This window comes from Heterodontus francisci, chromosome 1, assembly GCF_036365525.1.
Source record: "Heterodontus francisci isolate sHetFra1 chromosome 1, sHetFra1.hap1, whole genome shotgun sequence".
Taxonomy (NCBI): domain Eukaryota; kingdom Metazoa; phylum Chordata; class Chondrichthyes; order Heterodontiformes; family Heterodontidae; genus Heterodontus; species Heterodontus francisci.
In genome coordinates, this window is record NC_090371.1 from 134,476,722 (window position 1) to 134,495,091 (window position 18,370).

The following is an 18,370-nucleotide window of genomic DNA, read 5'->3' on the forward strand; positions in this document are numbered from 1 at the left end:
CAAGTGTCTGTAATAAAACAGGGGAGCTGGAAGCAATCGGGCATTGGGAGGTACCAGACATAGCAAGGATTACTGACACATGGCTACAGCAAAATCAATACTAGGAATTAAACATTGCAGGGTATAACATTTAGAAAAGACAGAAAGGGAAAATGGGGGAGGTGGAATAGCTGTACTTACTAGGGATAACAATGGCAGTAGAATCAGCTATCAGCCAGACAAAAAAACAGAATCCATATGGAGAGATAAAAGATAATAAAGGATCAATCACAATAATAGGTGTAGTCAACAGACCACCTAATAGTGGAAGGGAGGTGGAGGAAGAAATATGCAGACATTAGGGAATTCAGTAGAAAACATGGAATAATCATCGTGGGGGATTTCAACTATCCCGATATTAATTTTATTAGAAGAGATAGGTAAAGAGGATTAGGGAATGGAGTTCCTACAATGTGTACAGAACTCCTTTATAACCCAATATGTAAAAAGCCCAAGAGAAGCTTCGCTATTTGATCTGGCAATGGAGAATGAACCAGAGCAGATAAGAGAAGTAAAAGTCGAGGCACAGCTAGGCAATAGCCACAATAGAATACGCTGTAAGATGATAACAGAGAAGGACATAATTACGACAGAGAAAAGCTTATTTTCAAGAGGCTAAGAATATAACTTGGGAAAATAAAATGGGTAAACGACTATGTTGTAACATAGGAGCAGGAGTAGGCCATTCAGCCCATCGAGCCTGCCCCACCATTCAATATGATCATGGCTGATCATTCACTTCAATGCTTTTTTCCCCACACTATCCTCATATCCCTTTATATCATTAGTATTTAGAAATCTGTCAATCTCTGCACTAAACAAATTCAATGACTGAGCTTCCACAGCCCTCTGAAGTACAGAATTCCAAAGATTCACAACTCTGAGTAAAGAAATTTCACCTCATCTCTGTCCCAAGTGGCTCTCCCCTCATTTTGAAATTGTGTCCCCTGGTTCTAGACTCCCCAACCAGGGAAAACATCTTACCTGCATCCTCCCTATCTATCCCTTTAAGTATTTTGTAGGTTTCAATGCGATCACCTCTCATTCTTCGAAACTCTAGACAATACAGGCCCAGTTTCCCCAATCTCTCCTCACAGGACAGTCCCGCCATCCCAGGAACAAGTTTGGTGAACCTTCGTTGCACTCCCTCTATGGCAATAACATCCTTCCGAAGGTAAGGGGACCAAAACTGCACACAATACTCCAGGTGCAGTCTAACCAAGGTTTATGCAATCGAAGCAAGACTTCACTACTCTTGTACTCAAATCCTCTTGCAGTGAAGGCCAACGTACCATTTGCCTCCTTAATTGCTCACTGTACCTGCATGTTAGCTTTCAGTGACTTATTGACAAGGACTCCCAGGTCCCTTTGTACATCTACACTTTCTAATCTCTTCCCATTTAAGAAATACTCTGCACATCTGTTCCTTCTACCAAAGTGGATAACCTCACATTTTTCCACATTATATTACATCTGCCACATTCTTGCCCACTCACCAAGTCTGTCCAAATCCCCTTGAAACCGCTTTGCGTCTTCCTCACAACACACATTCACACCTAGTTTTGTGTCATCCTTGAACTTGGAAAACTACATTTGGTCGCCTCATCCAAATCATCGATATGTATTGAGAACAGCTGGGGCCCAAACACTGATCGCTGGGCTACCCCACTAGTCAAAGCCTCCCAATGTGAAAATGACCTGTTTATTCTTATTCTCTGTTTTCTGCCTGTTAACCAATCCTTAATCCATGCCAGTATATTACCTCCTATCCCATGTGCTTTCATTTTGCTAACCAACCTCCTGGGGGGACTTTATCAAAAGCCTTCTGAAAATCTAAGTATACTACATACACCAACTCCCCTTTATCCATTCTGTTAGTAACATGCTCAAAAAACTCCAACAGATTTGTCAAACATGATTTCCCATTCATAAATCCATGTTGACTATGCCCAATCACATCATTATCATCCGTGTCCATTTATCACATTCTTCAGAATAGATTCCAGCATTTTCCCAACGACTGATGTAAGGCTAAAGGTCTGTAATTCCCTGTTTTCTCTTTCCCACCCTTCTTAAATACTGGGGTGACATTTGCTACCTTCCAATCTGCAGGAACCATTGCAGAATCCATAGAATTTTGGATGATGATCACCAATGCATCCACCATCTCCATAGCTACCTCTTTCAACACTCTGGGATACAGAATATCAGGTCCTGGGGACTTATCAACCTTCAGCCCCATTAATATCTCCAATACAACCTTCTTACTAATACTAATTTCCTTCAAATCCTCATTCTCCCTTGGATCTCTAATTCTGGGAGATTTCTTGTATCTTCCTCAGTGAAGACAGATACAAAGTAATCATTTAGCTTCTCTGCCATTTCTCTATTCCCCATTATAAATCCTCCTTACTCTGCCTGTAATTGACCCAGTGGCGCAGTAGTTAGCACCGCAGCCTCACAGCTCCAATGACCCGGGTTCAATTCTGGGTACTGCCTGTGTGGAGTTTGCAAGTTCTCCCTGTGTCTGCGTGGGTTTTCTCCGGGTGCTCCGGTTTCCTCCCACAAGCCAAAAGACTTGCAGGTTGGTAGGTAAATTGGCCATTATAAATTGCCCCTAGTATAGGTAGGTGGGAGGGAAATATAGGGACAGGTGGGGATGCGGTAGGAATATGGGATTGGTGTAGGATTAGTATAAATGGGTGGTTGATAGTCGGCACAGACTCGGTGGGCTGAAGGGCCTGTTTCAGTGCTGTATCTCTAAACTAAACTAATTTGCCTTAGCCAAACGTTTCCCTTTTATGTACCGATAGAAGCTTTTACAGTCCATTATGTTCTTTGCTTGCTTACATTCATATTCTGTTCTCCCTTTCTTGATCAGTTTCTTCATCCTCCTTTGCTGTATTTTAAAATCCTTCCAATCCTCAGGTTTACTACCATTTCTGGCACCTTTTCTTTCAATCTTATACAACACTTAACTTCCTTTATTATCCACGTTGACTGCCTTTACTTTTGGGGTTTTTGTGCCTTGCAGTGGTTCAAGAAGGCAGCTCACCACCACCTTCTCGAGGGCAATTGGGGATGGGCAATAAATGCTGGCCTGGCCAGCATTTATTGCCCATCCCCAATTGCCCTCGAGAAGGTGGTGGTGAGCTGCCTTCTTGAACCACTGCAGTCCATGTGGGGTAGGTATACCCACAATGCTGTTAGGAAGAGAGTTCCAGGATTTCGACCCAGCAACAGTGAAGGAACGGCAATATAGTTCCAAGTCAGGATGGTGTGTGACTTGGAGGGGAACTTGCAGGTGGTGGTGTTCCCATGCAATTACTGCTCTTGTCCTTCTAGTTGGTAGAGGTCGCAGGTTTGGAAGGTGCTAAGAAGCCTTGCTGCGTTGCTGCTGTGCATCTTGTAGATGGTACACACTGCTGCCACTGTGCGTTGGTGGTGGAGGGAGTGAATGTTTGTGGATGGGTGCCAATCAAGCGGGCTGCTTTGTCCTGGATGGTGTCGAGCTTCTTGAGTGTTGTTGGAGCTGCACCCATCCAGGCAAGTGGAGAGTATTCCATCACACTCCTGACTTGTGCCTTGTAGATGGTGGATAGGCTTTGGGGAGTCTGAAGGTGAGTTACTCACTGCAGGATTCCCAAGCTCTGATCTGCTCTTGTAGCTACAGTATTTATATGGCTACTACAGTTCAGTTTCTGGTCAATGGTAGCCCCTAGGATGTTGATAGTGGGGGATTCAGCGATGGTAATGCCATTGAACGTCAAGGGGAGATGGTTATCGATTCTCTCTTGTTTGAGGTGGTCATTGCCTGCAACTTGTGTGGCGCGTATGTTACTTGCCACTTATCAGCCCAAGCCTGGACATTGTCCAGGTCTTGCTGCATTTCTACACGGACTGCTTCAGTATCTGAGGAGTCATGAATGGTGCTGAACATTGTGCAATCATCAGCGAACATCCCCACTCCTGACCTTATGATTGAAAGGAGGTCATTGATGAAGCAGCTGAAGATTGTTGGGCCTAGGACACTACCCTGAGGAACTCCTGCAATGATGTCCTGGAGCTCAGATGATTGACCTCCAACAACCACAACCATCTTCCTTTGCGTTAGGTATGACTCCAACCAGCGGAGGGTTTTCCCCCAATTCCCATAGACCTCAGTTTTGCTAGGGCTCCTTGATACCATACTCGGTCAAATGCTGCCTTGATGTCAAGGGCAGTCACTCTCACCTCACCTCGAGTTCAGCTCTTTTGTCCATGTTTGAACCAAGGCTGTAATGAGGTCAGGAGCTGAGTGGCCCTGGCGGAACCCAAACTGAGCGTCACTGAGCAGGTTATTGCTAAGCAAGTGCCGCTTGATGCCACTATTGATGACACCTTCCATCACTTTAAACAACTCCTACCAATGTTTGCTGCCCCTTGCTGTTTCTTAGCTCCACCCAAACAGATCCCAAATTTTGTTCTTCCGATCTGAGATCCTTCCTTTTTGTGCCTTGAAGAAATGTATAGTTGCTGTAAACTATGTAATATTTATTTAAAGACTATGCATTGCCTATGTACTATCATACCTTTTAATGTATTTTCCCAATCCACCTCAGCCAATTTGACCCCTCATACCTTCATAATTTCCTTTGCTCAAATCTAACACCCTGGCTTCAGATTGAACTACTTCACTTTCGAATATAATGTAAAATTCTATCATATTATGGTCATTGTCGAACAACAATGGGAAACATTTAAGAGTGTTCAACAGAGAGCAGGAAAAGTATCTCCTCCTAAAAGGAAAGAACTAAACTAAACACTTGAGACACTCCCTGGATGAATAAAGCTTAAGGGAACAAATAAGGGTTAGAAAAGAGGCATACATTAAGTACATAGAAAGCAGAGGAGTGCACGATACAGAATATGAAGAGATTAGGAGAGAAGTTAAAATAAAACAATTAGGAAGGCATAATGGAACATGAAATTAAATTATCAAAGGCATAAAACAAATAGCAAAATATTTTATAGGCACATCAGTTTAAAAAAAAAGGCTGGGATGGGACCAGGACCATTAAGAGATAGACAGGATAATACCACAGACAATGATAGAGAGATGGCAGAAATATTAAATAATTATTTTGCTATGGTATTTACCAGGGGATAGAATAGGTAGACATGACATTGAATGATGAGATAAGTAATTTGATAAGTGCATTTAAAATAAAAAAAAGGATGTGCTGAATAAACCAAAACTCAGGATAAAGCCCCTGGTCTGGATGGATTGCATCCATGCATTTTGAGAGAATTTAAGGAAGAGATAGCAGAGGTATTACTACACATTTTTAATAATTGGATAAAGGTACAGTGCCAGAGGGCTGGGCAGATAGCTAACATAATTCCCAAATTTAAGAAGGGGGATAGCTTAACATTGCTGGTGGGAAAATAATGGTATCCCTACTGAAGGAGAGAATAGAAGAATATCTAGAAAAGAAAAAATATAACGAAGAGTCAGCATGGATTTCAGAAGGCAAAATCTTGCTTGACCAACCTTGAATTTTTTGAGCAGACGACAATGGTAATGAAGATGTAATTTATCTGGATTTTCAAGCAGCCTTGAATAAAATGTCCGATAATAGAACAAATATTGTTAGAAAGTGCAGATTCAGGGAACAGGTGGCAGAATGGATTGCTTCAAAGCAGAGAGTGGGAATAAAGGGTACTTATTCAGAGTCACAGAAGGTGGGAAGTGGTTTTCTACAAGGATCAGTGTTGGGACCACTTCTATTCACAATTTACATTAACAATTTGGACTTTGGAATCAAAAACACAATTTATAAATTTTCAGATGACACCAATTTTTTGGGGGGGGGGGGTGCCCTGAGGAGCACTGCAACAAATTACAGGAAGAGATTAATAAGCTTGCAGAATAGGCAAATAATGGCAAATGAAGTTCACAGATAAATATGAGGTAGTATATTTTGGTAGGACTAATAGGGAGGTCACTTATTACTTGGAAGGTGCAAGTCTAGGTGGGGTAGATGAGCAAAGGGAACTTGGAGTACAAATAAACCAATCACTAAAAGTTGTGCCACAGGTTAGTAAGGCTATATTTTTTAAAAAAGCAAGCCAAGCACTCAGCTTTATTTCAAGAGGGGAAGAATTTAAAAGTAGGGAAGTTATGCTCGACCTGTATCGAACCTTGGTTAGACCACACTTGGAGTCCCACTTGCAGTTCCGGTCGCTGGGTTATAAAAAGGATATAGAGACACTAGAGAGGGTGCAGAGAAGATTTACAAGGATGATGCCAGAAATGCATGGGTATACACATCAGGAAAGGATGAACTGGCTGGGTCTCTTCTCTTGTAAAAAGAGCATGGGGTGATCTAATAGAGGTCATTAAAATCATGAAAGAATTTTTCCACTTGTGGCCCAGAACAAAACTAGGAGGCCCTCAAGATAAGACAGTCACCAAACAATCCAATAGGGAATTCAGAAGAAACTTCTTTACTCAAACAGTGCTGAGAATGTGGACTACCACAGAGAGTGATTAAAGCAAATAGTATGGATGCAGTTAAGGGGAACTTAGACAAGCATATATGAGGGAGAAGGGTATAGAGGGCTATAATGATCGATTTAGATGGGGCTAGATGGGAGGAGGCTCAAGTGGAGCAAAAATGCCAGCCATGGACTAGTTGGACCAAATGGACTGATCCTGAGCCATATATCCTATGTAATCCTATGTACCACTCACATTTGAAGAGGCAGAGTAGGAATTATACCAGGGCGGGCGTGAGTATGCGGAGATATTTTGTGGGGATGAAGGTATCCAAATGAGACCAAAAAAAAAAAAGCTGTTCAGTAGATTGAAGGCCAGATCAGTTGAAGCAAAAGAGGACACTGATCAAGGAGCTGGGTGAGGTTTTTTTCAATAACTCAAAAGGGTGAGAGGTTGTAGGCAGGTCGTGAAATGTGGATGTTTGAGACAGTCGAAGGAATTGTTTGATCTTTCCATTTTGTGTAAGGCGACTGGGGAATTAGCCAAAGCATAAGATAATCAATTGGATAGCAGAAAGACACAGACTGCACTCACTTGACCAATGATAAAGAAACTTCACCCTCGTACCGCAGCAGGCAGTAAGGTTGCACAGCTACAACAGCTAGAACAGTCATAAAAATACTGCATAGACAGATAATGGCTAACAGTAATGTAATGGTTATAAATTGTAAAGTGTGTGCAAACATGTGCACTGTAAAATATTCAATATTTTGGATTTATGGCTGCATTGCAGAACCAGAAAGTAAACATGGATCATGCCTACAAACCAAAGTCAAGAAAGAAATTACAGGTGCATCAAGAAAGAAATTACAGGTGCAAATGAGTGAGAAATTTAATGTCAAATTTTAAAATCATAAAATCAAATTTTGCTTTATACTTTAAGAGAATGTGAACCTAAATGGTTATTACCCAATATGATCATAAGATCATAAGAACTAGGAGCAGGAGTAGGCCGTCCGGCCCCTCGAGCCTGCTCCGCCATTCAATAAGATCATGGCTGATCTTTTCGTGGACTCAGATCCACTTACCCGCGCTCTCACCGTATCCCTTAATTCCTTTATTGTTCAAAAAGATATCTACCTTAGCTTTAAAAACGTTTACTGAAGAAGCGTCAACTACTTCACTGGGCAAGGAATTCCATAGATTAACAACCCTCTGGGTGAAGAAGTTCCTTCTTAATTCAGTCCTAAATCTGCTCCATCTAATCTTGAGGCTATGCCCTCTTGTCCTAGCTTCACCTGCCAGTGGAAACATCCTCTCTACTTGTATCTTATCTATTCCCTTCATAATTTTATATATTTCTGTAAGATCCCCCCTCATTCTTCTGAATTCCAATGAATATAATCCCAATCTACTCAGTCTCTCCTCATAAGCCAACCCTCTCAACTCCGGAATCAACCTAGTGAACCTCCTCTGCACCCTCTCCAGTGCCAGTACATCCTTTCTCAAGTAAGGAGACCAAAACTGCACACAGTACTCCAGGTGCGGCCTCACCAGTACCTTATACAGCTGCAACATAACCTCTCTGCTTTTAAACTCAATCCCTTTAGCAATGAAGGACAACATTTAATTTGCCTTCCTAATTACTTGCTGTACCTGCAGACCAACCTTCTGCGATTCATGCACAAGGACACCCAGGTCCCTCTGCATAGCAGCATGCTGCAACTTTTTACCATTCAAGTAATAATCCTTTTTACTGTTACTCCTACCGAAATGAATGACTTCACATTTATTAACATTGTATTCCATCTGCCAGACCTTTGCCCACTCACTCAATGTATCTATGTTCCTCTGCAAAGTTTCACAGTCATCTGCACACTCTGCTCTGCCACTCATCTTAGTGTCATCTGCAAACTTTGACACCCTACACGTGGTCCCCAACTCCAAATCATCTATATAAATTGTAAATAATTACGGTCCCAACACCGATCCCTGAGGCACACCACTAGTGACTGATTGCCAACCAGAATAGCACTCATTTATCCCCACTCTCTGCTTCCTGTTAGTCAACCAATCCTCTATCCATGCTAATACTTTACCCCTAACGCCATGCATCCTTATCTTATGCAGCAGCCTCTTGTGCGGCACCTTGTCGAAGGCCTTTTGGAAATCTAGGCACACCACATCCACTGGGTCCCCATTGTCCACCTTGCTCGTAATGTCATCATAGAATTCCAAAAGATTTGTCAAGCATGACCTGCCCTTCATGAACCCGTGCTGCGTCTGCCCAACGGGACAATTTCTATCGAGATGCCCTGCTATTTCTTCCTTGATAATAGACTCAAGCATCTTCCCCACTACAGAGGTTAAGCTAACCGGTCTATAATTCCCCATCTTTTGTCTACCTCCCTTTTTAAACAGTGGCGTCACATCTGCTGTTTTCCAATCTGCTGGGACTACCCCAGAGTCCAGCGAATTTTGGAAAATTACCACCAGTGCACCTGCTATTTCCCCCGCCATCTCTTTTAGTACCCTGGGATGCATTCCATCAGGGCCAGTAGACTTATCAATCCTTAGCTCCATTAGCTTGCCCAACACGACCTCTTCCATAATAATGATTGTTTCCAGGTCCTCACCTACGTTCGTCTCTTTGTCAATTACTGGCATGTTATTAATGTCCTCCATTGTGAAAACCGATACAAAATACCTGTTCAATGCCTCGGCCATTTCATCATATCCCATAACTAAATTCCCCTTCTCATCCTCTAAAGGACCAACATTTACTTTAGCCACTCTTTTTCGTTTTATATATTTATAGAAACTTTTGCTATCTGTCTTTATATTCTGTGCTAGTTTTTTCTCATGTTCTATCTTACTTTTCTTTGTAGCTCTTTTTGTGGCTTTCTGTTGACCTTTAAAGTTTTCCCAATCTTCTAGTTTCATGCTGTTTTTGGTCACTTTGTATGCCTTCTCTTTCAATTTGATAGCCTCCCTTATTTCCTTAGACACCCATGGTAGATTACCCCTTTTCTTCCAGTCCTTCCTTTTCACTGGAATATACTTTTGCTGAGCACTTTGAAAAATTGCTTTGAAAGTCCTCCACTGCTCGTCAACTGTCCCACCATAAAATCTTTGTTTCCAGTCTACTTTAGCCAAGTCCTCCCTCATTCTATTGTAGTCCCCCTTGTTCAAGCGCAGGACCCTGGTATTGGATTTTATCTTCACACTCTCCATCTGTATTTTAAATTCAACCATACTGTGATCACTCCTTCCAAGAGGATCCCTAACTATGAGGTCACTAATTATTCCTGTCTCATTACACAGGACTAGATCTAAGATAGCTTGCTCCCGCGTCGGTTCCATTACATACTGCTCAAGAAAACTATCACTGATACACTCAATGATCTAAAAGGGTTGCTCTTAAACTGTATTTCCTTTTATCCAAGTTGATAGTAAGTTGAATCTATTATATTGTATAATGAACAATTTCATCTGTCAAATTTGCAAACATGCAAGTATGAATACATTTCACTTTAGAACTTAAAAAGAAATAAGCCAACAGTAGTTGACAACCTGAACAACCATACCTTGTTCCCACAATAAATAGACCAGATTCTGAAAGGCTAAGATTCCAGTTGCAAATGGAACATCAAATCTGCACCCACACCATTAACTAAGCCTTTATGCAACAAAGGTTTCCACGGATGACGATAATGGCTACTTCAAAAATCTTCAAAGTTACTAGGTCCTCAAGGATCTAAAGATCGTCAGAAATATTAGCAGCAAAAACTCAAGTTTATGCTTCACCAAGGACATAAAAGTTTCTCTGCCTTGAGCAAATGGTTACTTTGCATGGACCTCAAAGGCCAAGCAAAATCTTAACTTCTTAGTTTCTAGCCAAGGATTACAAAGTCCATGCTAACTAAACTATAGAAAAAGCTAGATAAGAGAGTTAACATACAAATGAAGGATCAAAAGATGAAAATTCTACCAATCTTTTCTCTTTCCTGTCCCACCCCTGGAAACACTGCAGATTGTATCTATTGAAGATGGATGAAATCTCAGTTCCAAATTTAGAACAGGAAACCCAACCCCTCCCAATCAGAATGACCATATGCATGCAATACCTATTTATATAGGTTAAGCTTTAAACAGGCTGGGATTGATCTTGCTGGAATGGGGCAACTTGTGGCATATGGCACCAGTTAAGACATTTTCCTGCAGCTATCAACTCGGAAAATTTCTGCGGCATAACTTGGGGTTGTGAAGGCAATGGGGCATCTGGGACCTTAAGTGAATGGTAATTCAGTAGGAAATGACTGAAAAGCAGGAAGAATTAGTAAGTGAATTTGAGCCAAATTCGCTATAGAGAGAGAAAAAAAACCTCAATTTTCTTTTTAATTTTACATTCCTTAAATCTCCAACAATTTATTATATGCAGGAATGGGGTTGAAAACTTTAAATTGTTCCCTTTTTGGGCCAAAGAGGTGAGTTTAGTGGACAATTAATGTGCAAATCCAGCACGTTCTCAAAAATAAGGGAAGGTTCAGGATGAGATGCCATTTACATGAAGCAAATGGCAAAACAGCATAAATCAACCAGGAAGTTCTGGAGATTCACAGTGCATCTCTTAATCTGATGAATTTGTTGGCCAATTTGCACATTAATAACAGCGTACATCATTAGCAGGCTGTTATACTTCCAGCAAAGTTAAAAGTGGAGTCAAATACAACATCAATAATTAGAGTACTTTTATTATAAACATTTTCAGATTTATTGATAAATTACTCACATGGAGAGCTTTCATGCATAATCATAAGGCAGCAGTAAATTATATTTGAAACAAGTTTAACTTATTCTCACAATAAATTGAATAATCCAGGCAAAGGAGGCAATAAATTGTTCACTTCCTTACCTGATTACAGGTGTCCGCCAGTGAATGTATAGCTTCTGAGAACATTGATGCAGACCCTGTATAAATCCAGGCAAGTAGTTTGAAGATAAAATTCAGCCCATTGCTAGACAGTGGGGTTAACAAAAGTAACATATTGACAGACAGAAATGTGGGATTTTTGTATTTAAAGTAACATCTAAAAAGTAATTTTTCAACATATTTGTTTTAAAGTTAGTAAAAACAAGAAAATTTATTTTGATTATATATATATATAGCAATGGAATACCAGTCTCCTATTGGGCTCAGTATTAAATTCCACAGCAGCTATTTTCTCAAAAGGTAAGCACCATATCTTTTAGCCAGACCACTAAATGGAGCATTTTTCTCTGCCATCCTAGATATTTGCAAACCCTATTGCCTTTTGGGAGAGCACAGTGATACATGGCATCATGAGGAGAGGGGGAGAAGAGGCAGAGAGAATACATATTTACTTGTTCTTTGTGCAGATTTCTATCTAATCCCAGTTTTAAAACAAAATAAATGAACTTTAAATACAAAACAGGCCTTACATGCAGATTGCAACCATCACAACTTTTCCTGGTCCCTGTAAAAATGGTGTTGACTTAGTTGAGCGAGGCTGAAAGGAAAAGTTAAAAACAAAACTTGTGTTATTGATAAGTTAAAGCATCAACTATTGCAGTTGTATTAACTTTCAAAACAATTTATTTTTAGCAGTGACAATACTTTTTTGGTGAAATTTAACACGTTACTTTTCATTTTTTGACCAATAAAATTCTAAAAAAACAGCAATTACAGCAAAAGTGTTATGCATTTTGCATACTCCTACACCTAGCTTCATTTAAAGTGTATAAAAGAAGGTGCTTTAGTAAAGAATCCCCAGGAAAATTTAGACAAAGGAAAGTTCAGTGGTACATAGCAATCATCCAATGAGAGCAGCACTGAACTATATCTAGGATATGCAAAAGGATGTTAAAAAAAAGTTACCACCAGGTCTGACTTGAAATATATAACCAATTCATTTGTTTCCACAATTATATGACATGACAACTACAATAAGTAGAGTTGCAGTTACCTAAAAAGGTTTTTGGATTGCTGTATATTCATAGAGAAATTTCTTTACTGAGGGAATCTATGGAATTCTCTACCCCCAGAGGGTTGTGGAAGCTCAGTCATTGAATATGTTTAAAGTAGAGATTGACAGATTTTTAAATACCAATGACAAAGGGATAGTATGGGGAAAAGGCACTGAAGTGGATGATCAGCCATGATCGTACTGAATGGCGAAGCAGGCTCGATGGGCTGAACAGCCTACTCCTCATATGTTCTTATACTACAATCAAATCATGAGGAAAGCATTTTGAGCTTTTATAATTGCAGATCACAAGGCAGAAACATTTCTGCACTTTTCAGTTGCTTACAAGTCAAATTCAATTACTATGGACAATCACAATACTCTGGACAACTAATATTATTCAGATTATCAGGCTGTTCTGGTTAACTTAAGCAGTATATCTTTCCTAACTGCAAGAATTAGCTTGAAATACATCAACAAACATGAGCAAAACAAAAATTACTAAAAAGAGACTAAGATATGAAAGGTGTCAACGCAGTTTTTAAAAGGAGCTAAATTAATTACAAAATGCCATCCAAGTGTACATTTACACAGCTTGCACATGCTACCAAATATTCAACAATGACAGCCACCCAAACACATTGCACCACACTCACTGACACACATTCCTCTCCCCTGCAGGGCAAGGGGACAGGTAACCGGAGCAGCACTTAATCAGCAGGGTTGCATGTCCTTAACTTGGAGGAGACAGGTGTTTGCCATCACTGGAGCAGCCACGGCTAAGGCTGTGGCCAGTGGCAGGACTGAACCATTGAAGATGACTGTATCCTCATATCCAATTTTCCTGCTCACATATCTTATCCCACAATCTTCTCTTCTGATTTACAAGCTGCAGATGATGTAAGCACGCACGTCTTCCTTTCCCCCACCTCCCCTCACTACAACACTACTCCTTGTGCCTTTCTCCTTTCGGATACCCAAGAACTGCATCTGGCCAGGCAGTGGTAGAAGAGCAGGAAGAGAGTGATGAAGAAGACTATCATTCGCTCTCACACTTGCAACCACCAGCACAAATACTGACATTGCACATAGGATAGCACCTGCAAGTGCAAGTGCTGAGACACAAGGCACGAGAGGCCTGCAGTCAGGGCAGGCGACCTGAGTAGCAAAGGTGCCAGCTCATCGAGGGAGAGGTTGCACGTGTTTTTCCGCAGATGACTCGGGTAAGGTCTTCAATGGGATGGCCGCAGAAGGGTATACACAATGAAATGTCTGGTACATTGGCAGGCCTGCCAGAAAGTCTGGTGGTTCATGTCAAGAAGCAGTCTAGCACCAAGTTGGCACAGAGCTTAAAGCCCATCCTTTCCAGCGTGTAAGTAGTTACTAACTCCATTAGCACACTTGCAGGCCCAATCATGATGCAGAGTCTGATGCCAATATCTCAGCTTCCATTGCAGCACAAGCAGAAGCCATTCAAAATTTAAGTGCTGTAGTGGGAGCTCCAACTGCTGCCATTATGGTTGCAGGTAGCAGTGTGCAAAGGAGCTGGCGGGGTGTCACAGCAGTCCAGCAATCTGTCCTCCAACAGATCATCAGGATTGCTCAGACACCACCCTGGGTGAGTGGCAGTGGCTTCGTGGAGCACAAACCTGCTATCCTCTCTCAGGACGACATCCCAACACTGCCTTTCTTCAGTGCTCTTGCCCATCAGCCAGCCAGTCCAGACTGCTGTTAACTGCTGCAGAGAAGATGCAGTCCAAAGTTGGGCCTTCTAGGGGCAGAGTTGCTCGAGATAGTCCTACAAAGTCATCTACGGTCTCCCCAACTGAAAATCAGCAACCTTCCTCCAGCCATGCTGCAGCCACTGGGATAGCACTGCTTACGAGCACTAGGACAGGCAAAGGCACATGGAAGACAGACACAAGGGTGATTAGTTGATGTTTGTATACAATATCACAGTTTGATTTATAAATTTGGTTTGAAATGTTTATTCTGTGGAGGCTTTTATTTTTGCATCGTGACCAAGCAGATGCTGTGACGATCAGTAGCAGAGGGAAGGTAAGGTGCGGGACTGTCAGTGAATGGGGAATTGCAGTTATGTTTACCAGTACTGCGGTCAGATGAATTGATCACGGACAGCCCAGCCAGAAAGAGGCTGTGCTGGTTGCCTCCTCCCTTTCTTCTCATCAACTGGTCACTGTATAGCTGGTGGTTAGAGATGGCGAGGTTGTGCAGCATGCAGATCATCACAATTCTTGACATACATTCTAAAGTATTGCAGGCCTCCTCCAGAGTGGTCCAGGAAGTGGCAGCATTGTTTAAGCATCCCAAGGCTTGCCCTATCACATTTCATGTGGCAGCACAGCTTTCGTTATATGCATGCTGTCCACATATGCGTGGGTTGCACACCAGAGTCATAAGCTATGTCATCAAAGGATAGCCATGTTGCCTCTGGTTTGTTGTGGTGGCTCAAATGCAGATGGTACAGAGGACTGCTGCAGATTGAAGGCATCATGACTGCTACCAGGAAACTGGGCAGAGATCTGCATGATTTGCTGCATATGGTCACACACCAGCTTGACACTGAGGGACTGGAATCCCTTTCGATTGCAGTACATCTCAGAGTTGACATGCAGCGCCACCAAAGTGACGTGCATTCATTTAATGGCACTTGGCACCATGGAGAATGCCTGTAATTCTTGCGAAGCCACTTGCTCCCTCTGTCTGCTGTTCTCGACTGAGATTGAAATATAGTCAGCTCTCTTGAAATACAGAGCCTCAATGACCAGCAAACTGGGCAGTGTGACAAGTATCGCCTGCTTCAGCCTAGAAGGAGCCAGAAATATAAACATGCATGGCCATGCTCACCATCAAACCACTTGCAATGCAGTCCTCACCCTGCTCTGACTGGGTGACAGATTTCACTGAGGATGCCCTTAGTGAAACGGAGACATCTGACACTATTCCTCCCTGAGGCTCAGGTAGGAGAATTGTTTGCTCAACACTCTGGGCAGATATGGCCTCCTGCTAAGAGCTCTTCTCTCCCTCCTCCAGCAGCTTGAACTGCTCTGTGTCACCTCTGCTCATTTTCCCCATCATGCTGTAGGCCAGGGAGATTCATACTCTGCACCCATGTTTAGGAGCAAGTGGCTTGTTTAGAATCTTTGAAGCCAGGAAAAGGTCCTTCAGCATGTGCCACTCCACTCTCTGTAACTTGAGTAACTTTAAACAACTCTAGGAACCACCAAACACTTCAGCAATCTAAGGAACAACCCTTAGAAATCAACAACTAACCTGAAAGTAGTTGATGGTCCCTTTAAATTGGGCTGGTGGAGAATCCATCCTGCTGCCAAGCACATATTCAGTTGTGCAACGTTGAGAGGCGTTAGCTGGAATGTTAAGCTCCAAAAAGGCAGCACTGACGACAAATCAGCATGTGACGTTACGATCAGCCTACTCTGCATACTTCCAGCAGATGCTCTCTGCACGCACACTAATGCCCTCACCAAAAAGAAGTCCCGTGCGGCTCACACCAGAAGTGTGGGTGTGTGGGCTATGGGCCAAGTGCTGGCAAATGGGATTAGGTAGACAGGTCAGGTGTTTTAATGCATCGGTGCAGACTCGATGGGCTGAAGGGCCTCTTCTGCACTCTATTATTCTGTGATTCTGTACTGCAGACACCAATTTTGAAAGCAAAACAGCACTCATAGCACTGAAAACCCAGGCACTAAGAAACCAATTTACATGGTCTAAAGGTTTTACTGTGGACAAAGGCATCAAAAGGTGGGGGCTTGAGTGAGCAGATTGTCAGCTGCAGAGGCATTGTGGTGACTGGAGGGCCAAAGGCCACACAGTTGTAAGGGCCACTGTAAGTGATTTGGGGCAAGAGTTTTTCGAGAGGAGGATGCAGAAGGAATGGGGTGGAAGGAGGAATGTGATTGCAGAGATATCCAAGGAAGCGAACAGAGATGCCTTTACTTGTGATTGAGAGGTACCACACGGGGTGGTGTGGGTGGGGAGTAGCCATGAATATGGTTAGGAGTGTTTATTTGGAAGGAGAGGTTAAGGGTGGACAGGCGGCAGTGAACTCAGACAGGATATTGTCATGTGATTTGAGACAGTGATTGAAATGGATGAAAAGTTGTTTGGTGTAGAAAAAAATAATTCAAGTTGGGTGCATATACAACCCAGTTTAAAATATAAATAGTTTCACTATGCCAAACAATAATATTCCTTCACTCCAGTTTTATGTAAAAATAAATTTCTGCACATCTTAAGGAAAAGGAGAAATAATATGCTTCACGCAGCATTATTAGGAGACAGATGGGAAGACTTAGGTTAACTGTTCAACGCCACTTTCTTACATCGTCATTGTGGATGCAAGTTTTATCTAATAAACCTCTTCTGCGATAGCCAACTTATTCATATCTCTCTTATTCATGGACTGTAGTGTATAAAAGCAACTCTTACAAATTAATGCTTAATTTACACCCTGCTCTGGATATTCGTGTGAAGGATTAAACGCTTCAAAAGTATTTCTATGAAAATATTGCAAACCATTACAGTTATAGTTAATATTTAAGATCTGATCATTTCTAATAATTTCACATATCAATAAATTACATTCAACTTTTTGAACGCATGGTGCTAAAATTCATCAGTTCAAAAGTGGGATTATGACATTAACAACTTTTTGTTAAGATATACACTCTTTTCAAATCCCATCCCTCGGCGATCAAAGAAATTTTAGGGTGGAGTTTCCACTTTGGTCAAAACTGGAAAACGTTGCCCAAAATGCATTTAAAATTGTGTTAGTTAGGTTACAGTTCAAATTTCCTCTAAATATCATTTGCAAAATTGCATATGCAAAATATTACATAAGCTAGCATTATTGGGCTGCATTATAGAATGTAATATTTATTTTTTATGAATAGTATTCCTTGATGTTTTTAAGAGTGGCAGTCTGGTGTAGTTTCATTAATACAGCTGAAAATGAATTCATCACCCAAAATAAGCATTTTATTAAGGTTATTCAGTCCTTCATTTGTGTGCAACCTGATTTTTAAAAAAATCACTGAAAATGCTTAAAACTATACAGAACCATTTAATGCTTTCATTGGTGTACACTAGTCAGCTCCAGTTTCTTATGAGCTTAGTTTTTGAGATGAAAAAAAACTTGTAAAACCTGCCCACGAGTGCCTGTGCATCTAACAAAATGAACGCAATTTGAAGACCCTTCCCGAACCAGCACAAAATCGGTGAAATCTCACAATTTTGACCTGGGTGCAGGGTTTTATTTGGACAGATTGAGCAAGCATAAAAGATTGAGAACATGAGCACGTGTTTTCAAGCCTAACTTACTTTTGACTTAAATTCCCCGAAATCGGAGCAGAAAACTAGTCGTAGCTCTACCCCCATATAAATGTCTTTTTTTTAAATAGGAAGACAATTTTGACAGCGTAATTGGTCTTACCATAGTGTTACCCAGAAACTCCCTATATTCCCTCATTAGCTGCTGGTTCTTGAAAACATCTGTAGTGGAGAAAAAGTATTAAATCAAATTCACTTTGTACTAGAACATAATGTCAATTAATTGAATTAACCAGGTCTCCTCTGACATTGCACTGAAAGGAATTTAGAAAGTACAAGTGGCATTTTGAGAGGCAGACATGCAACTGTTTTTGATTAATTCAAAGTAAGGATTTTCTTACTGACTGCAAATAGATAAGGAAATGAATATACTTCCTTTAATATACCACTGTTGTATAGGTAAGTGGGTGAACATAACAAGGACAAACAAACAGTGCCTCAGGGCTATGTAACTAGGGCGGCACAGTGGCGCAGTGGTTAGCACTGCAGCCTC

At 41.4% G+C, this 18,370-nt stretch overlaps 1 protein-coding gene across 2 annotated transcripts in view; it reads right to left on the reverse strand.

Moving 5' to 3' along the window:
- slc30a9 (solute carrier family 30 member 9) overlaps positions 1-18,370 on the reverse strand; it is a 196,858-nt gene that overhangs the window by 74,494 nt on the left and 103,994 nt on the right. For both annotated transcript variants that reach the window (XM_068036225.1, XM_068036235.1), the window contains 3 exons: positions 17,981-18,039; positions 11,984-12,051; positions 11,436-11,538 (listed from right to left, as the gene is read on the reverse strand). In XM_068036225.1, the coding sequence (XP_067892326.1) occupies positions 11,436-11,538; positions 11,984-12,051; positions 17,981-18,039 (230 nt within the window). The remainder of the gene's footprint in view (positions 1-11,435; positions 11,539-11,983; positions 12,052-17,980; positions 18,040-18,370) is intronic.